The 17,010-nt window shown below is 41.0% G+C and overlaps 1 protein-coding gene across 5 annotated transcripts in view; it reads right to left on the bottom strand.

Annotated features, from left to right (window-relative positions):
* The window catches only part of ADARB1 (adenosine deaminase, RNA specific B1), a 213,994-nt gene that overhangs the window by 133,373 nt on the left and 63,611 nt on the right, over positions 1-17,010 (bottom strand). The window contains exon 1 of one of the 5 annotated variants that reach the window (XM_019523306.1): positions 15,075-16,366. The exons of the other annotated variants lie outside the window; for them this stretch is intronic. Coding sequence (XP_019378851.1) covers positions 15,075-15,174 — 100 coding nt within the window. The 5' untranslated portion in view covers positions 15,175-16,366. Of the gene's footprint in view, positions 1-15,074; positions 16,367-17,010 lie in introns of those variants that run through there. 5 annotated transcript variants of the gene reach the window in all.

Below are 17,010 nucleotides of genomic sequence, written 5' to 3'. Positions count from 1 at the left end.
AAGTGGTGTTGCGCAGCTGGAGCCACCCCCGCCTCCCCGCACCCCCCGCCCCCACCCCACCCCAGCTGAGCAAGTGGTGGCAGCACATGGGGAGGGACGTGTGCCCCCAGATCAGTATGGGGTGGGCAAAGCCAAGGCTGCACTGGGCTGCAGCCCAGACGGGCAGCAGGGGCTAGGGTGAATTTTAGAGTGGCTGCAGCCCCTCTCCCCCCATAGCCCCCATTCTGCTGCCTGCACTGCCCCAATCTGGTTACGCTCCCCCACACGTCCTGCTGCTGCCGCTGCTGCTGCTTCCCCAGCCGGGGCAGGACAAAGCCATGGCTCATCCGGGAGGCATGGGGAGGCCAGGGTGGCTTTGGCCACTGCACGCTGCTTGTCCATACGCAACGCAGCAGCTCTGCCCCGTCCCGGCTGGGCAAGTGGCAGGAGGGCATAGCCTCCAGGAGGGGGAGCATGGGGAAGGGGTGGGGCTATGCCCCAGGGATATCCCCCACTCCCAGTGCCTTCTGCCTCCCACCTGGAGCACAGTCCCAGGCCTACCCACTCCACCCAGATCTCCACCCCCACCCCCCATGACCTCCCAGACCAGTAACAGGAGCAGCGAGAGCCACTGGACAAGCCACCAGATGAACAGCTCCTAGACCACCAGCCCACAGCAGCAGGAGCCGCCCACCCCTTCCCCCACCCCAGCTGGGCAGCCATTGCCCCAGCCCTTGTCCTAGCCCCAGCCCCAATCCCTCCCTCACTACAGGGGCATTGATCTGCTACCCCCACACCACAACAGATTTACCAGCTGGAGGCAGCTGTGTCAAGAGTGGTAAAGGAACCAATCCCCCATTTATAAAGGCTGAGGGATCTGGAACTCTTCAGCCTGAAGAAATAAGGCTCAGATGGGACCTGGTAGCAGCTTACCGCTACACTAAGGAAGTATATCAAGGGCTCAGTGAGCAAGTATTCACCAGGGCACCTGAAGGGAAAGCTAGGAGTAATGACCACAAACTCCTGGAAGACTGATTCAGGCTCAACACTGGGAAAAACTTCCTCACACTCAGGGTGTCCAGACTCTGTAATAAGCTCCCTCCAGAGCATGAGTGACTGGTGCGTCCTGAATCTGGGGGGGCACCCACAGAAGCCACCAACCCTGTCAGGGGGGCACCAGCCCTACCAACAGCATCAGTATCAGCTGTTAGGGGGGCACTGAGCCCATCGGGGGAGCACATGCACCCCCAGCCAAACACCTATGCTTCAGAGGTGGTACAATTACCTACCCTGGAAATCTCCAAGAGGCATCTAGATAGTTACCTTGCTGGGATCACTTGACCCCCAGTTAACTTTCCTGCTTGGTGCAGGGGCCTGGACCTGATGATCTTCCAAGGTCCTTTACAGCCTTACAATCTATAACGTTCCTATGGGAAAACTGGTTCCGAGTTACAACATTTCGACTTGACATGGTTTTCAGGAACCAACTGTGTTTCAAGTCTGAGGACTGCCTGTAAGTCAATGCCAGCCCTGCCTCTGGTCTTCTCTCCCCTTCCCAAGACTAAATTGCTACGAAGATCAGCCAGGAACTAAGCTAGGGGAAGCGGCACATTGCTCATCAGGGACACACACCTGTAGAAGGCTATGGTTTGATACACAATAATTACATTGAAGTCTATGCAACTACAATGCACTTATGTCAATACAACTGAGAACAAAACTTAGCCTAGAAAATTTATAGCAGTGGAAAATAACAACGGAAAAAGTAAAGTAGATGTTTTGTACTTGTTCCTTTAATTAGCTCTCTAACTGTTGGTAGAATTTTAGATTTACATAATCATAAATATTATCTGCTAAGAGGTTTCATATCTACAATGTCTGATTATTCTGGAAAGGACAAGTCAAGAGCATTACTGTTATTAATTTTTTAGTGGGCGAGCATACACAAGTGAGAAACAAATAGCCTACAGTGAAGTTCCAATCAATACCATCTTCCAATATACTGAACTTGGAAAAAAAGAAAGTTGAAATATGTAACCAGGCTCCATCTGTAGTGTATGCTTGATACAATTTTACAAAGCCTCAGCCTGAACTAAACCAATTACTTTTAAAGTGACTTAAATTAAAATCAGAAATCACCTTGATTTAAAACCACTCCACTCTATACATCATGGGTGCCTGTACATGAGCATGGAGGCTGCTCTGATGCACTGCGATTACATGAGTACAGGTGATTACTGAGCTCCAGCAGCCTCCAGTGTCTCGTATATCAGGATCTCTGTGATTAAAAATGGCAATAAGGGTGCTTGAACTAAAGATTGTTGAACTAGCTTTAGTTTCAGCACTCCCACTGCCATTTTTAAGCACAGGAATGCTGATACATGAGACACTGCAGCACTTTAATTAGAATTGCTCTTGGAGCTGCTCTAATTAAAAGAGCCACCCCCGGAGCACATGTAAAAATGCCCCATGATTCCTTATGTCCATTTCTTCCCCTTCCCCCTATACCTTGACTTCCATATTTAAGGAAGGCCAGGACTACAGAAAACCATTACAAATTCAGGCAAACAGAAAAAGGATGACAATGATGTTTTTGTTCAAGATAAACATGTATTTTGGTTTCTGTCACTAGCTATTGTTCTTCATTATAATGAAGAACAAAAAATATCTATACAAAAATGTTTATACAGCATAATACAACATTCTTACGGAAGATGTCACTTCAAAGTCTGGCATAACTGCAGTGTAAGGAAAAGTATTTTCAGTTTTATTCTGTCACTTATTAGTAACCACCAGAAAGGGCCTGAAAAGGTGGCAGAGCTGAAGTAAACAGAAAATAAATGTTCTCTTTAATATGTTAAAGTATAGTTCTGATATGTCTTCTTATGGGGGGGAGGAAAAAATAAACAAGTTCATTTGTTTTTTTCTGATTATGAGCAATTTTCTTTTTGCATGGTCACTTATCCCTAAAATTACTTTCAAAATAAGGGCTATAACCTATTGTTATGCCCTGAAAACAAATTCATGCACTTCTTATACAGGAGACTTTTAACAATGAATGTTATCTTTAAGAAACACTCCTCATTTTGAGACATTTTAGCTTAGCATACCAGAAGTCCTTATAAATTCCATGAAGACTGACACAAGCTACAATACTTAATTTAAGACAAAGAATTACACAATCAATTACCAGAAGGAATATTTTTCTAATCCTCAGGATTTACGTTTTTGCTTAAAGTGAACCCAAACTTTTAAGTGTATGGTAGAGTTTCTCTTATTAACAGGAGAAATACTTTTTGTAAAAACTGGGGAGTAGAGAACACAAACCAAGAATACAAATTTGGAATAAAAACAAAAGATTTTCCAACCAGTGGGATTTCAATATAAGCTTGCTTGAAACCTAAAAATCAAGCTAAAGCCAAACACTTTAGGCTTGAGTTTAGCACTATGCTACTGCACAAATTGTGATGACTCCCAATTTTAAGATGACCCCTATATTATTAGTTGCTATACATGAAAAATTAATAAATACTATCATTTTCCACAGACTAAATCTAATTACTGGAGAGTTATCTTAAATTTGTCCTCCCCGCTGCTGGAGCAGTAAAGCCAGTGGCAGGGGGGCAGGCAATGTGGGGGCGGGGGCAAGGTACAATGGTCAAGTAACCTGACCCCTGCCTAGCAGGCCTCCAGCCCCACTCCATCCCTGGGGTATGGAGCAGATGGTTGCTCTGGCCCCAGCCCAACTGCACAGCAGCTGTTGAGACAGTGGCAGCTCCAGCCAGGGCCCAGAGCTGCAGCCACTGCCACTACCTGGTCAGCCTGAGGCCAAAGCATACCCTGCACTAGAGCCCTGCTGGAGGATAAGCAGCCGGGGGCGGGGGGGCAGCAGAGGACAGGGAGCAAGCAGGCAGCAGCTACAGGATATAGTGGAGGGGACAGATGGAAGAGTAGTGGCATAGAGGGACAGGCAGCAGCTGTGGCTCCAACATCATGTCAGGGCCAGAGTTGGAGTCACAGCAGCCCACCTCACCTTGTACTCAAATCCAAAATGAGGGTTTTTTTCCCCATTTTAAAGGGGGAGAGGGGACCTTCATCTTAGATTTAGGGGACCCTCATCTTAGATGGTATTATTTATTGTATGCAGAGTCAGCAAGGAGAAAATAATCTGCATCTTTAATATCCTTTAAGGTGATGTCTTCCTTCTCAGGTCTCTACCTTCCTGACTGAGACTGGCAGAAGTCTGGCAGACCAGAATTTCTGGTCCTTCATTTCAGTATCAGGAGAGAGTGCAAATAATTTTCCTGCAGACTTCATGACCCTTTACAGAATATACTTTTACTGCTTTTGCAACTTTCTAAGCCAGTCCATTTGACCACATCAGCAAACGAGCTCCTAGCTACACCCTCATTCTTCCCCTCACCACTTGCCCTTCATAATCTCTTGCTCCTAGCTAGTATTCTAGTCTCCACATTCATTTTGCCTTAGCAGTTAGCATTGGCTCAATGTTCCTACCTCCATTCCTCAATACATTATACCTCTGCCTCAATATATTTTCCTTGGTGCATGAGCACCCTCTTATGTTATCTATATTACAATAGTGCCAATCATGGACTAGGACCTCACTGCGCTAGGACTCAACATTTTTACACTTAAGTGTTCTTACTCTTAGAGTCCCTTACCTCAGTGCTTCAGAGCTTTATCACCAGCCTTTTAGCTTAGGCATGTTTTGTTGCACCAGTTCTGATCCTTCAAGGTCTTGGGGCTTGTGCATCAGTGTATCAATAATCTGAGTAAAATCTTTGATCTGGTTCTTTATTCAATCAAGGTACAGAGGCAGTCAGAGATGTAAATAGGAATTTTAGCACCCTGAACAGATGCAGAGATCCCCAGAGAATGGAAGGGGCATCAAGTCCTGTGAGTCTTATGGTACATGGGCTGTTGCCATCTTGTGTGCTTTTGCAGCTGAAGCACAAGCTCCCCATGGGCCACTATTTTGATCTCTCCTCTAAATTGGCACCCCACTTGCACAAGCCTAGTTACGCTAGTAGAGGCAGAGATCACATTTTGTAAAGCAATTAGTGTAGTAGGACACTGGTTCACAAGGGGGAATTCCTGGACAATACAACACAAATAAAGCATGGAGGTTTGTTGCGCTGATGCAATGAATAGGCACAATGAAACACCAAAGCACTTAAGGTTAAGAGTTTTTCAAAGGTATTCAGGTGCCTACTAAATGCAGATGGTGTGCACTGGATTTTCAAGAGCACTTGCTTTGCATCTTTAGGCACCTAAACACCATGGAAAAATCTGGCCTGCAAGGGCCTCAGTTTAGGGTAAACTACCTACATGCCTTAAAATGTTGAGGCTCCCATTGGGGTGTGCGAAGCAGGCAGCATTCGATTCAGATTCAGATTCGGCCCCATTCGGGGGACAGCAATTCAATTCGCTAATTTGGATCACTGTCCTGATTTGATTCAGCCGAATCTGAATCTGAAGATTCAATTCTGATTTGGCAAATCAGCGACTTGGCCAGAGGCACAGGTTTATATGTTTTTTCTACGTACCTCGAGGTACCAGGCATGGCTCGTGAACACTGAGACGGCGGGGTGGATGGAGAATCTGATGGGAGTGCAGGGGGGTCCCCCACGCGCTTGGTGGCAGACTCCCCCGCACCGCCGGGCTCGGCAATCAGCCGCAGGGGGACCCCAGGTGCCCCCCCCAGACCCAGGAGGTGCCAGCTGCCAAGCCAGGGGGTGTGGGGGGGCCCCCCACATGCTCCACGGCAGACCCAGAAGAGGACCCACTGCTGAGCGTGCAGGGCACTCCCATGGGATGCTCCATCTGCCCCACCATCTCAGCATTCACAAGCCATGCCTGGTACTTCAAGGTACATAGAAAAAAACATATAAAGCTGTGTCTATGGCCGAATTGTTAAATCTCTGATTCGATTTGGAGGCTTCCGATTCAATTCAGGGAGATTAATGGGTCTTCTGATTCAATTCGGATTCAGAGATTCAGCTGCTGAATTGGGCAGAATCTCCTCCAAATCGAATCGGACTGAATCGAATCAGTGACTGAAGCTTTGCACAACCCATGCACAGGTTCCGAGGATTTATGAAAACAGGCACGGCCACAAGGTGCAAAGACAAAAGTTAATATTTGTCCTTGAAGACTTAACTAACACAAAAAGGTGTGCTGCTACAGCCTAGGAACTGAGATAGCACCTCCCACAGTGATGCTCTTGTCCTGAGTGAAGTCTCTGAACATTAGGGATTTGAAATGTTAAACGATTAATCATTTAAGCAATAAGGCCAGTGATAACCAGTTAGCTTACCAGTTATTGTTTAGCACATGGTGGGGCACAGTCTGGCAGGGAACAGAGGGGGGAGTGGGAGCAAAGAGAAGCCACGTAGTGTCCCAGCAGAAAGCAGAAGGTAGCAGGAGGAGTGGGGGGCAGGCAAGGGGAACTAATACTCATAGACTATGAGGTTAAAGAGGAAAACAGCAGGGGGCCTGACGACTCATCATCTATTAAGCAATTAGCTGATCATTCACAGGTGCTCCCTTGCTCCCACCACAGGGCTACACATGGGTTGTGTTGTCTAGCTGGGCTTGCGCCCCACTCCCTGCCCCCACCAAGGGCCACAGGAGCAAATTCCAGCAGCAGCTCCTGTATCATCAGTTAACCATTTAACCATTATAATTAGAGTATGTTAAATATTTCTTTAAATGATATTTACATCCCTACTGAACATCACTGTAATATACATAATAAAATAAGTTAGGTAACACAATTGAAATCCAAAGATGGAAAATATTTATGAGTTAATGCCTGAGTTTGTACAGGCTTTACAAAAATTGACTTCAACAGGAATTCAAGAGGGTGGTCCAGAGCGTAAGGGATTAAATTACTCAATAAAAGGCACACTCCAGTACAGGAAGCTTTTCCTATCTTTTTCCCCCAATACAAACAAGGCCAAAAAACCAAACAAACAAACAACAGACCTTTTAGAAAATAGTTAAAACATTCATTTGACCTAGCCAGGTTCCTATATTTGTTTTTGAAACATGCTAAGGAAGTTTGGATACTTTCCCTGAGTAGTCATACCAGACCAGGGGTAGGCAACCCCCAGCACATGTACCAGAGCATGGCACATGAAGGCATCTCACTTGGCACATGCACCTCAGGGCAGACAGCAGTGAAGGGTCCAGGGCTATGCTGCCACAACAAGGATCAGGACCCTCATGGCTCCCCCACTATCCACCCCCGCACGCCAACATCTTACAAGTCAAGGTTGAGGGTGTTTTTGGCACTACGCCCGAAAATATTGTTGACCCCATACTAGACTATATAAATACTAATGAGGCTATAACAATACTTATTGTACACTAATGCCATGACCAACCAAATTATGTGTTATCACATTATGAAATGTATTTGTCTGTAGATAAGCAAACAGTAAAATTAATTTTCTAAACTGATAACAGGGCAACACTCTGATTTTGTGCAATTAGAGGCAGAAACCACATTCAAAATCCAGCTACCTGGAAAAACTATAATAAACTACAATTACATGTCAGATGCTTATGAACAAGGTGAAGGATCATAATTTTATCAACCTGAGTATTTTAACTCTTCACATAGCTGTGAGACAAAAAATAGGTTGCATAATTCTTGCTTTCTAACATTACTGTGATACCAGTTATGTACTGAATACGGCTGAAGCAGAAAAGTCATTTTAGAACCAGCCTCAAATCCCCACTTCTCCGAAGTTCACAAGCGTTTGGCACCCAGTCCACCAGCTCCCACTCCCACCCCCTTCTGTGATAAGATGCATTTAATCATTTAATTTGCATCTATATACTACATGTGTTAAAGCCATCCAACAACTGGTACAAATGTGAGCATATAGTATATTTCAGTTTGTACTAAAAGCTAAAGGCAAATAAGAAATAAATGCTAATCTCTTCAGCTATAAATAAAACATATATATAAATGAGTATCTAAACAACTTCTAAATAAATGGCCAGTTTTCCACAACTACTAAACACTTCCCATTGACCTTAGTCTTGTAAAACACTGGGCCTCAGATTTTACAAGGTTTTTTAAACAGTTACATGAGGATGAATACATAGTCCTTGAGAAAAATAAGTTAATTGTTAAAGCAAGAATCTAAGTGTTAGAAGAATACTAAGATTTCACTTGGACTAAACCATATTTCCTTTGGGTGTTGGATTTCAATCTGCACAGTTTACTCCATTAAAATCAGAACTGAACTGAAACCAAATGCTGCATCTGTCATAAAATCTGTCCCTCGAAATCTTGAGCTGTATCTAATAGTTAGTTTGCAGATCAGTATTAGGCAAGCATCACAATTATAAAAATCATCAGAACTACAACATACACAGTATATTTAGAAAACTTACTTGCAAACTGCATCTATAAACATACCAATGTTATGTTCTTGATCTCTCAATGCTTGCTAAGAGGAAACAATTTCTAAATTGTAAGTACTGATAAAATCCTTAAGACGCTGGAATTTTGAAAGCCTCCAGGACTTTACAGACAGACAGTGGCATTCAATCTCTGGCCTATATATCAAATATGATGCCACACAAAGTTATTCCACAGCCAGAACCAGCACACAGGGCCAGGCCACTGTGTGGGGTTGTTCTGTGGCTGCATCCCCTGCCCTAACCCCCCTCACTTGGATCTGGCCTGCAGATGGGCTATGCACCACTCTTCCAGTCTGAATGCTTGAAGGTTGAGCACCACTGGTCTACACTAGCGCTGTGCAAAACTTCAGTGACCGATTCAATTCAGAGGAAATTCAGCCCAATTTGGCAGCTGACTCTCCGAATCCAAATCGAATCATGCAACCCATTAATCTCTCTTAATCAAATCAGAAGCTTCTGATTCAATTCAGAGAGATTCGACAATTCAGCCATCGACACAGCTTTCTATGTTTTTTCTACATACCTCAAGGTAGTAGGCGCACTCGTGAACACTGAGATGGTGGGGCAGATGGAGCATCCTATGGGAGCACAAGGGGCGGTCCCTCATGTGCTCAGCAACAGACCAGGAAGTGGACCAGAAGTACTTCCGATCCACTACCGAGCGCATGGGGACCCACCTCCCCTGCACGCTCCTGTGGGACGCTCCATCCACCTCACCATCTCAGCTTTCACAAGCTGTGCCTGGTACCTTGAGGTACGTAAAGAAAACATAGAAAGCTGTGTCTATGGCTGAATCACTGATTCTCCGAATCAGAATCGAATAGTCAGATTCAGCCAAATCGAATCAGGACAGCGATCTTCAATTCGTTGATTCATTGCTGTCCCCAGAATTTGGCCGAATCCAAATCTAAATCAAATACTGCCTGTTTCACGCAGCCCTAGTCTACACCATGTTTAAAATGGACTCCTCAAAATTCAATGATCTGTGGATGTGAAACTACTTTTTATTTTGACATGTACCTGTTAAACTAGATTGGAATTCAACTATCCCTGTGCCCATGTCAGAAAGTCTTCAAAAGGGTAAACTATGAAAGCACTAAGTATCAGGTTCAAAGTACAAGGATAACAACAGGGACTAATTCTCCATTTATCTACCATGTTTAGAAACCTGGGTCTCAAATATGGATTGTTGGCCTTATCACATCGCTTTTGTAACCCTACCTAGGTTTTATAATATCCTAGGAGACTGCATCCATTGGGCCTTTGAAGATCACAGCTAGTGCTACCTGAACTCTATCACACAAGGGTACAAATGTAAAGTTAAATTAAATTTGGTTGATGGATGCTGGAGATATCCACTTTCGTCTGGACACCAACTCAGGTTCCAAAACTGATTCCAAGGCTGACCTCAAATGCATGGCTGGTGAGCACAGTATGGTTAGAAAGTTGTTGTAGTGGCCAAATAATAGGTGGATGAAGCCACCTATGACCTACAGAGTTTTGCCCAGAATGCCAATGCCACCACCACCCCAGCCAGCCCCCGTACAAGAGCAGCTGGGTGATGTACATTGTAGGATGCCTAAAGAACCACCTTGGCCTTCAGGACGCTGTGTTTCAACAACTGCATAGACATTCTCTACAAATACCAGGAAAAAAGGTTAGTGAATTTTTCACAGAACATTGGCTGGTTTTGTTCGAGGTTAGTGGTCACGTACACGTGCAGTTTGCCACAGGAGAAAACCAACTGTCCTGTAACAGACATGCAACATATCTCCATGCTCTTGGAGTAGTAAGAAGCTGACATAACACACAGAATGCAGGGGCAATGTATATTAAGTTTATGTGAACAAATCACTAACAAAATATCAAAAGAAACTGAAAAGCTCTTAGCTTTTGATGATTTAAGCCACACCTTTAAAAACTAAATTATTTCCACTAATGCATTTTAGTAACAGGAAAAGGTGTTTCATATGCTGAACTACATAACTGTATATCCCCATTCCATAACTATACATTTTGCAGTGCTTTAACAACTGAGATAAACGTAAATCATTGAGCATTTTTATAACGTAGACTGCATGTTCATTTATAGCATGTTTTGAACTTGTCATTTAATAGAAAATACAGCTCAAGTCAGGAAAATGCTGGGTGACAAATCTGGATCCAGTCTGTCAATCAGGAATAGTTTAGGAATAATTGATCCTGCTGTGGAGCAAAGGCATAGTTTAGATCAGGGCTGTCCAACTTAAGTAGTCAGGGGTCACGCACCCCGGGACCCTTCCCCCCCAGCTGCATGGTGTGCACATGTTCAAGTGGCTGCTCCCAATCCCTGCTGCACCAAGGGTTGGGGGGGTGATCCCCACCCCACTATACTGTGAGTGGATGGACACTATGCACACACACAGGCACCCCCTCCCACACTGCTATACCATGAATGAGTGGGTGCTCCCCCCCCCAACCATATATGGGCTGGTGGGTACCCACCACCCCCCTGCACTCACGGGATGGACACTCTACCCACTGACCCTGCAAGGTGCAGCACCCTGCCTTTCAGCTCCCAGGCTCCCCTGATTCACTGGGTTGCACTGGCACTTCATGCTGCCAGCTCACCCAGTACCACTGGCTGTGCCACACCACACCACCATGCTCCCTAAGGCTAGATGAGGTTGAATGTGGAGAAGGGAGGGGCACACCCAAGATCCTGACTACTTGCTTTGGCAGCTGGATGGATGCTCATAGCCCACAGGTTAACCACACACAAGCCATAAGTGGTCTGCCAGCCACCAGTTTGTCTGCCCTGGTCTAGATGACCACTCAAAGTCTCTTCTACTCTTTTTTTCTATGATCACAGAGAAGACTCAAAAAGCATTTGTTATAATAATTTAAATTAGGCATGTTTACCAGAATGTGGAGTTAATAAATTGTAGTAGAACCTTGCTAATTCCTGCTAATGACAGAAAGACCTATGGAGAATTAATTAACTCTGTAAGTTAACAGCTTACAAACCAGAAAGAGAATGTATCAAAAATGTATTTTGTTGCATTTATTTTGGCATTTTTTTGCAATAGCTTCAATAGACAAGTGCCAACTTCTGCTTTTTTTCTCCTAAATCTGGTTTCATCATTGCTTCATCTCTTTCAGTCTTCCCTCCTCAATAAACCCCTTGTTTTGTCCTAAATAAGACTTGATTGGTTAGCTTTCTGGAAAGACTATTATTCATTTTACAGTACCTTGTACAACAGGGCACTAACTTTTTAGGGTTCTAAAACAGTACTGTAGACTAGACTAGGACTAGACTGTGCAGTTCCATGTATTCTATTCAAATAATGCAAATTTTATGGAATTTTACTACAACTAACTGCTATGAAACCTTTCTGGGAAGTGAAGAAACCAGAAATAGTTGTGTGTGGACCGAGATGGGCACAGGCAACCAGTGTGTATCAAGAAGGTTCTAACTGCACTTGCAAATGTCTACAAGAGTCTAAAACTTGTCAGAGGCATGCATCTGATTCCCACCCCCACAAACAAATATGTTTTAAGAGTCTGTATAATAAACGATAGATTATTTTAATCTTTTAGATAGAAAAAAACTGCACACACAATGAACATGAGCTTGCTCTTGCTACTGTGTTTCCATTGAACTTAATGGATCATCTTTTACGTTGATTTCAATGAGAACAGAATTGAGTCCTCAGGACCAGATTTTCAAAGCAATTCAGTTTGCAACACCTCCCATCGAGACATTTTCTTCATGCTTCAAAAGTTCAAGTTACCATTTTCAGAGACAGGAATCTAAACTTAGGGTTCTACCTCCTCAAATAAGCTCCTTTTCTGAAAAGAGAAACTTGATCAATTTTCTAATCACAAACAACTTGATTCAGGTGACGTTTTGAAGAAAATATTTTGACTTCTCAGATATTTAATGTGTTACTAAAAATAATGAACTATTGTGTTATAAAAAAAAATCCTGAAACATACAAAAACATTCCTGTAGAATTATATGACATTTCAAAGACTGAAAACTGTATTATAATGTACGAGAAGAAAAATAACATTTATGAAATTCACATTTCCACTTTACTTATGTCAGACATAAGCAAATGCACAACAGCAGGGTAAAAGCAAAACCAATTACTGGCATGTAATGTATTACATTCAAAATTAAAACACATGTTGGGAATCGTCCTTGCTCACTGAGTTCACTGGGACAAAAGATCTCTATTGCTGTCTGAAAAAGCAGTATAAAATATTTTTATTAGTATAAAAGGAATTTATAAGTCTTAATTTTATAAATAAAATGTGTTTGGATTTGATTAGAAGTATATGCTCATTAAAACCTTAAGTGGTCTATGTTGTGTTGCAATTTGTACTTTAAACAAACTTAAAGGTTAGGCTTTACATCTTTATACTAGTGCAGAAATTTACAAAGCCTCAGTTTTCTCTTTCGGTACACTTTTGGGTTCAATAAAACAGATGTATTTTATAAGGTATTTAGATTATGTGACAGGGTTACTTTAATTACAAAACAAGTGCATTTGGAAGAAAAAATTATAAAAAGGGAAAGTTAGAAAAGTTTTTTTATCACTGCTCAACCAGACTGTCTAATGAAATATTCATTTTGTCATGCTTTATTATAGACTCATTTAATGATTAATTTGAATTTATGGACAGAAGAGATCATGCACTTTAAGCAATACTTCTAACTGGAAACAATGTTTGCCTGCAGTAGAATTATTATTAAGAAAATAATTGCCAAATTGCTTTTTAGTGAAATGTGCCATGTGATAATAAAATCCATAGAAAGGTATCTACATTCAAACTGCCAGGTCAAAATCTTCAAATCCAATAAAGTTAACTGAATAACTTAGCCTCTCCCAGATTTTTGCCCCCATAACCAGTTCTAAACTACAATGATCCATAATGTCTGAACATAAAAAAAAAAAAAAAAAAAATCAAGAAAAATACAATTACTTTTATAGCGATTTATAATCCTTCTGAAGAGTAAAGGTATCATAAAGACATAGCTGATAATGCCGGTATGGGTTCAAATACTCAAATTCCGTAAGTAATACGTTTTAAAAAAAACACTAAATGCTGTAAAAGCCTGATTCCAGGTTAGAACAGCTATTACTTTTCCTTAGGGGTACTTTTTCAAAGTTTCTACTGTCTTTCTACTGTCTTCTAAGATACAATACAGCAGCACGATATTAGAATAGTTTGATGTATATAATTAAAGCATGTGGAAAGATACAGATTTTTTTTAAGATATAGCCAGAGGGATTTGGTAACTAAATGCAGTTAATATGGTTAAAAGCTTCTGAATAGAAACACATTTACTGTTGTATTTTAATCTAAACAGCATTTAACAAGGGGACCCTGTACTGCTAAATATACTACATGCGAGCCATGTCAACCAACCAGGTATAAAGGTGAGTGACATTTAGAAGAGTTATACCTGCATGGAAATAGAGTCAGAAAAATATTACGTAACAACAAAACTGCAACCTTATGCTTCATAAGCTTTACACATTTTATGAAATACCACAGTATAATATTATACATAATATATTAATATATATTAATTGTATTAATCTATTATTATATTATATTATATTATATACATTATATAATATATTGTATTATGTTCTGTTTCTTAAACTATGCCAAGTACTCATGCCTATGGAAACAGTAAAAGCATTACTGAATCACAGTGTTTACTTGTATCATGGCTTGTAGTATTCTGTATCTTTGTATAATTAGAAAACATTGAATATCACTGGGGCACACTATTTTTATTTATTTATACGTGTGCGTGTGTGTGCGCGCGTGCGAGTGAACGCACGCACACACACATATATTTTATAAGTTATATCTTTAAAATAGTGTGGCCCAGTGATACTTAATATTTTCCAACTATACAAAGATACAGAATACTACAAGACATAATACTAGAAAATACTGTGATTCAGTAATGCTTTTACTGTTTCCATAGGCATGAGTACTTGGCATAATTTAAGAAACTGATTATTTCCTACTTTGCCTATTCTAAATATCTGAATACCAGAAAAGTGGTTGCAGGAATATCAACAGAAATCTAAATGCAGTTTAGGTTTGTATGCATCTTTTCACCAAATCTGTGAGAAAAAATGTACAGTAGTCTAAATAGCTAGATTAATTTATACTTGCTGTTAAAGATAGTTTCATTTTAAACTTTAAAAAATAATATTTTATATATTCTTTCTGAACATCTTCCAAGGCAGATAAAGTCTGGCAATAAAAAAAAAAAAGGGGGGGGGGGGTAAATAAACAAAATACACCAAGTCGTGCAACTTCAGAACAGCTTCACTTCTGTCCAAAAATAAACATTTCAAATTTTTAAAGCAAAGAAGGAAAATGAAATATGTTGGAAAATTATGTGGTTTCCATTTGAAGTTGATTGCTTTTGCTGCTTAGCAGACAAAGCATAATGGAAAAGTTGGATCTTTTTAAAAACAGAATTTTAACAGATTTAAAAGGAATTCTAATACATTTAATAATTAAGGTACAGCACAATTCTAAAAGTGTAACCCATTTATTTTCTATTTAACAAAATCTCACCAAACCCTGTAGTGACAATACGAAAATTAATATAATACCTTTCCTCTCAGAACGTTTCTTACGCCTCCTTTTATAGCGACGCTTCACAATGCTGAACAAAGTCCCCATATTCAAAGTCGCAGTTAGGAGAGATGCCATCCAGGCTAAAAGCTACAATCCACAGCCAGCAACAGTCACCAGGGTGCTATGTCTCACTGTCTCCCTTAATAACTCACGGTATTAATACAGTAAGGCTTAACAAGAACCATTAACCCTTTGTTATGTCAGGACCACAAACTCTCCTAGTCTATTCAAGGTCCATTCATCAAACTGCAGGATAAACTGCACAGTATACTAAACACTGCAGTTCATTCCCACCACCTGCAAGAGGCACATGTGACAATTAACCCTTAAATATTGTTTTGAAAATGACAAAGAGAATAGATGTAAAATGTTTCTAAGACCGAACATGCTTTTCCAGGAATGAGAACACTAAATCCACACCAACTGGTTACGTTCTCTCCCTTTCACCTGTTTAAAACATGTTTATAAGAGAAAAGCCAAGATCAATTAAAGTAAAATTAAAAAGCAAGGAAAGAAAAGGTCCCAACAGCAATGTTAGCTCAGTCAAATTGTGTTCCCCTCTATATTTTATAGCTTTTTAACAAGTCAAATATTTAAAACAGACATAAAACAAGAACATCAACATACTATATATGCTGAGTACATGCAACACGCAAAGCATGTCAAAGAAGGTACACAAATGTATTATCACTGTTTGCTGCTGAGAGTGCCTGGATATCAAGAGTGGACATTTTGAGCGCATACAGTATTATACATTTTAGGTTATATTTCTAGCTAAGAAAACAAGGATCAATGCCATCAATAAATATGTCTCTATTCTTGATGAAAACTGTATTTTTTTGACACACCCTGTGCTAATATTCCTGCAAGAATCCTGACTTTGGCTTTTCTTGGGTCTTTCTTTAACTGTTAAAACTTAATGTAGCATTAGTGTAGTGTGAGCTTTCAGTTTCATATATTGCACATATTTATATACACAAACATGCATATATTTTACACAGGTAGGTGCAAAAATATCATGCATAGATACGTAAATATCCAAGTTAAGTGTGTATTTACATAAACACTTTTTACATATATACATGCACAGAGTGCCTGCTTTTGCAACATTAACACACTTCAGGAAATTAAACAGAGTAAAGAAAATTAAAAAAGGACTTGCAGAATACTAAATCATACTGAACCCTCAACCCAGGTAACCAAGCTAAATTTGAATACAGGCCCATTAGATCCAGGGCACAGAACACAAGGTTAACTGCTAGCACTAGTAAACTGTTATCCTCTAAGTACAGGCATACCTCGTTTTATTCCGCTTCGCTTTACTGCGCTTCGCAGATATTGTGTTTTTTTACAAATTGAAGGTTTGTGGCAACCCTGCGTCGAGCAAGTCTATCGGTGCCATTTTTCCATCGGCGCCATTTTTCCAACAGCATTTGCTCACTTCGTGTCTCTGTGTCACATTTTGGTAATTCTCGCAATATTTCAAACTTTTTCATTATTATTATATTTGTTATGGTGATCTGTGATCTTTGATGTTACCCTGATCAGTCAGCAGCCATCAACATCGAGGCAAGACCCTCCACCAGCAAAAAGATTATGACTCGCTGAAGGCTCAGATGATGGTTAGCATTTTTTAGCAATAAAGTATTTTTTAATTAAGGTATGTACATTGGATTTTTAGACATAATGCTATTGCACACTTAATAGACTACAGTATAGTGTAAACATAACTTTTATATGCACTGGGAAACCAAAAAATTCGTGTGACTCGCCTTATTGCGATATTCGCTTTATTGTGGTGGTCTGGAACCGAACCCGCAATATCTCCAAGGTATGCCTGTAAATCAGTTGCTAGAGAGGTACTTTTTAATAGAGGGATGAGATAGGAACCCACATATTCCACTGCATAGC

Source organism: Gavialis gangeticus, unplaced genomic scaffold, assembly GCF_001723915.1.
Source record: "Gavialis gangeticus isolate Ggan-Ray unplaced genomic scaffold, GavGan_comp1, whole genome shotgun sequence".
In the NCBI taxonomy this organism is placed as follows: Eukaryota; Metazoa; Chordata; order Crocodylia; family Gavialidae; genus Gavialis; species Gavialis gangeticus.
This window is presented reverse-complemented; position numbering and strand designations above follow the sequence as displayed.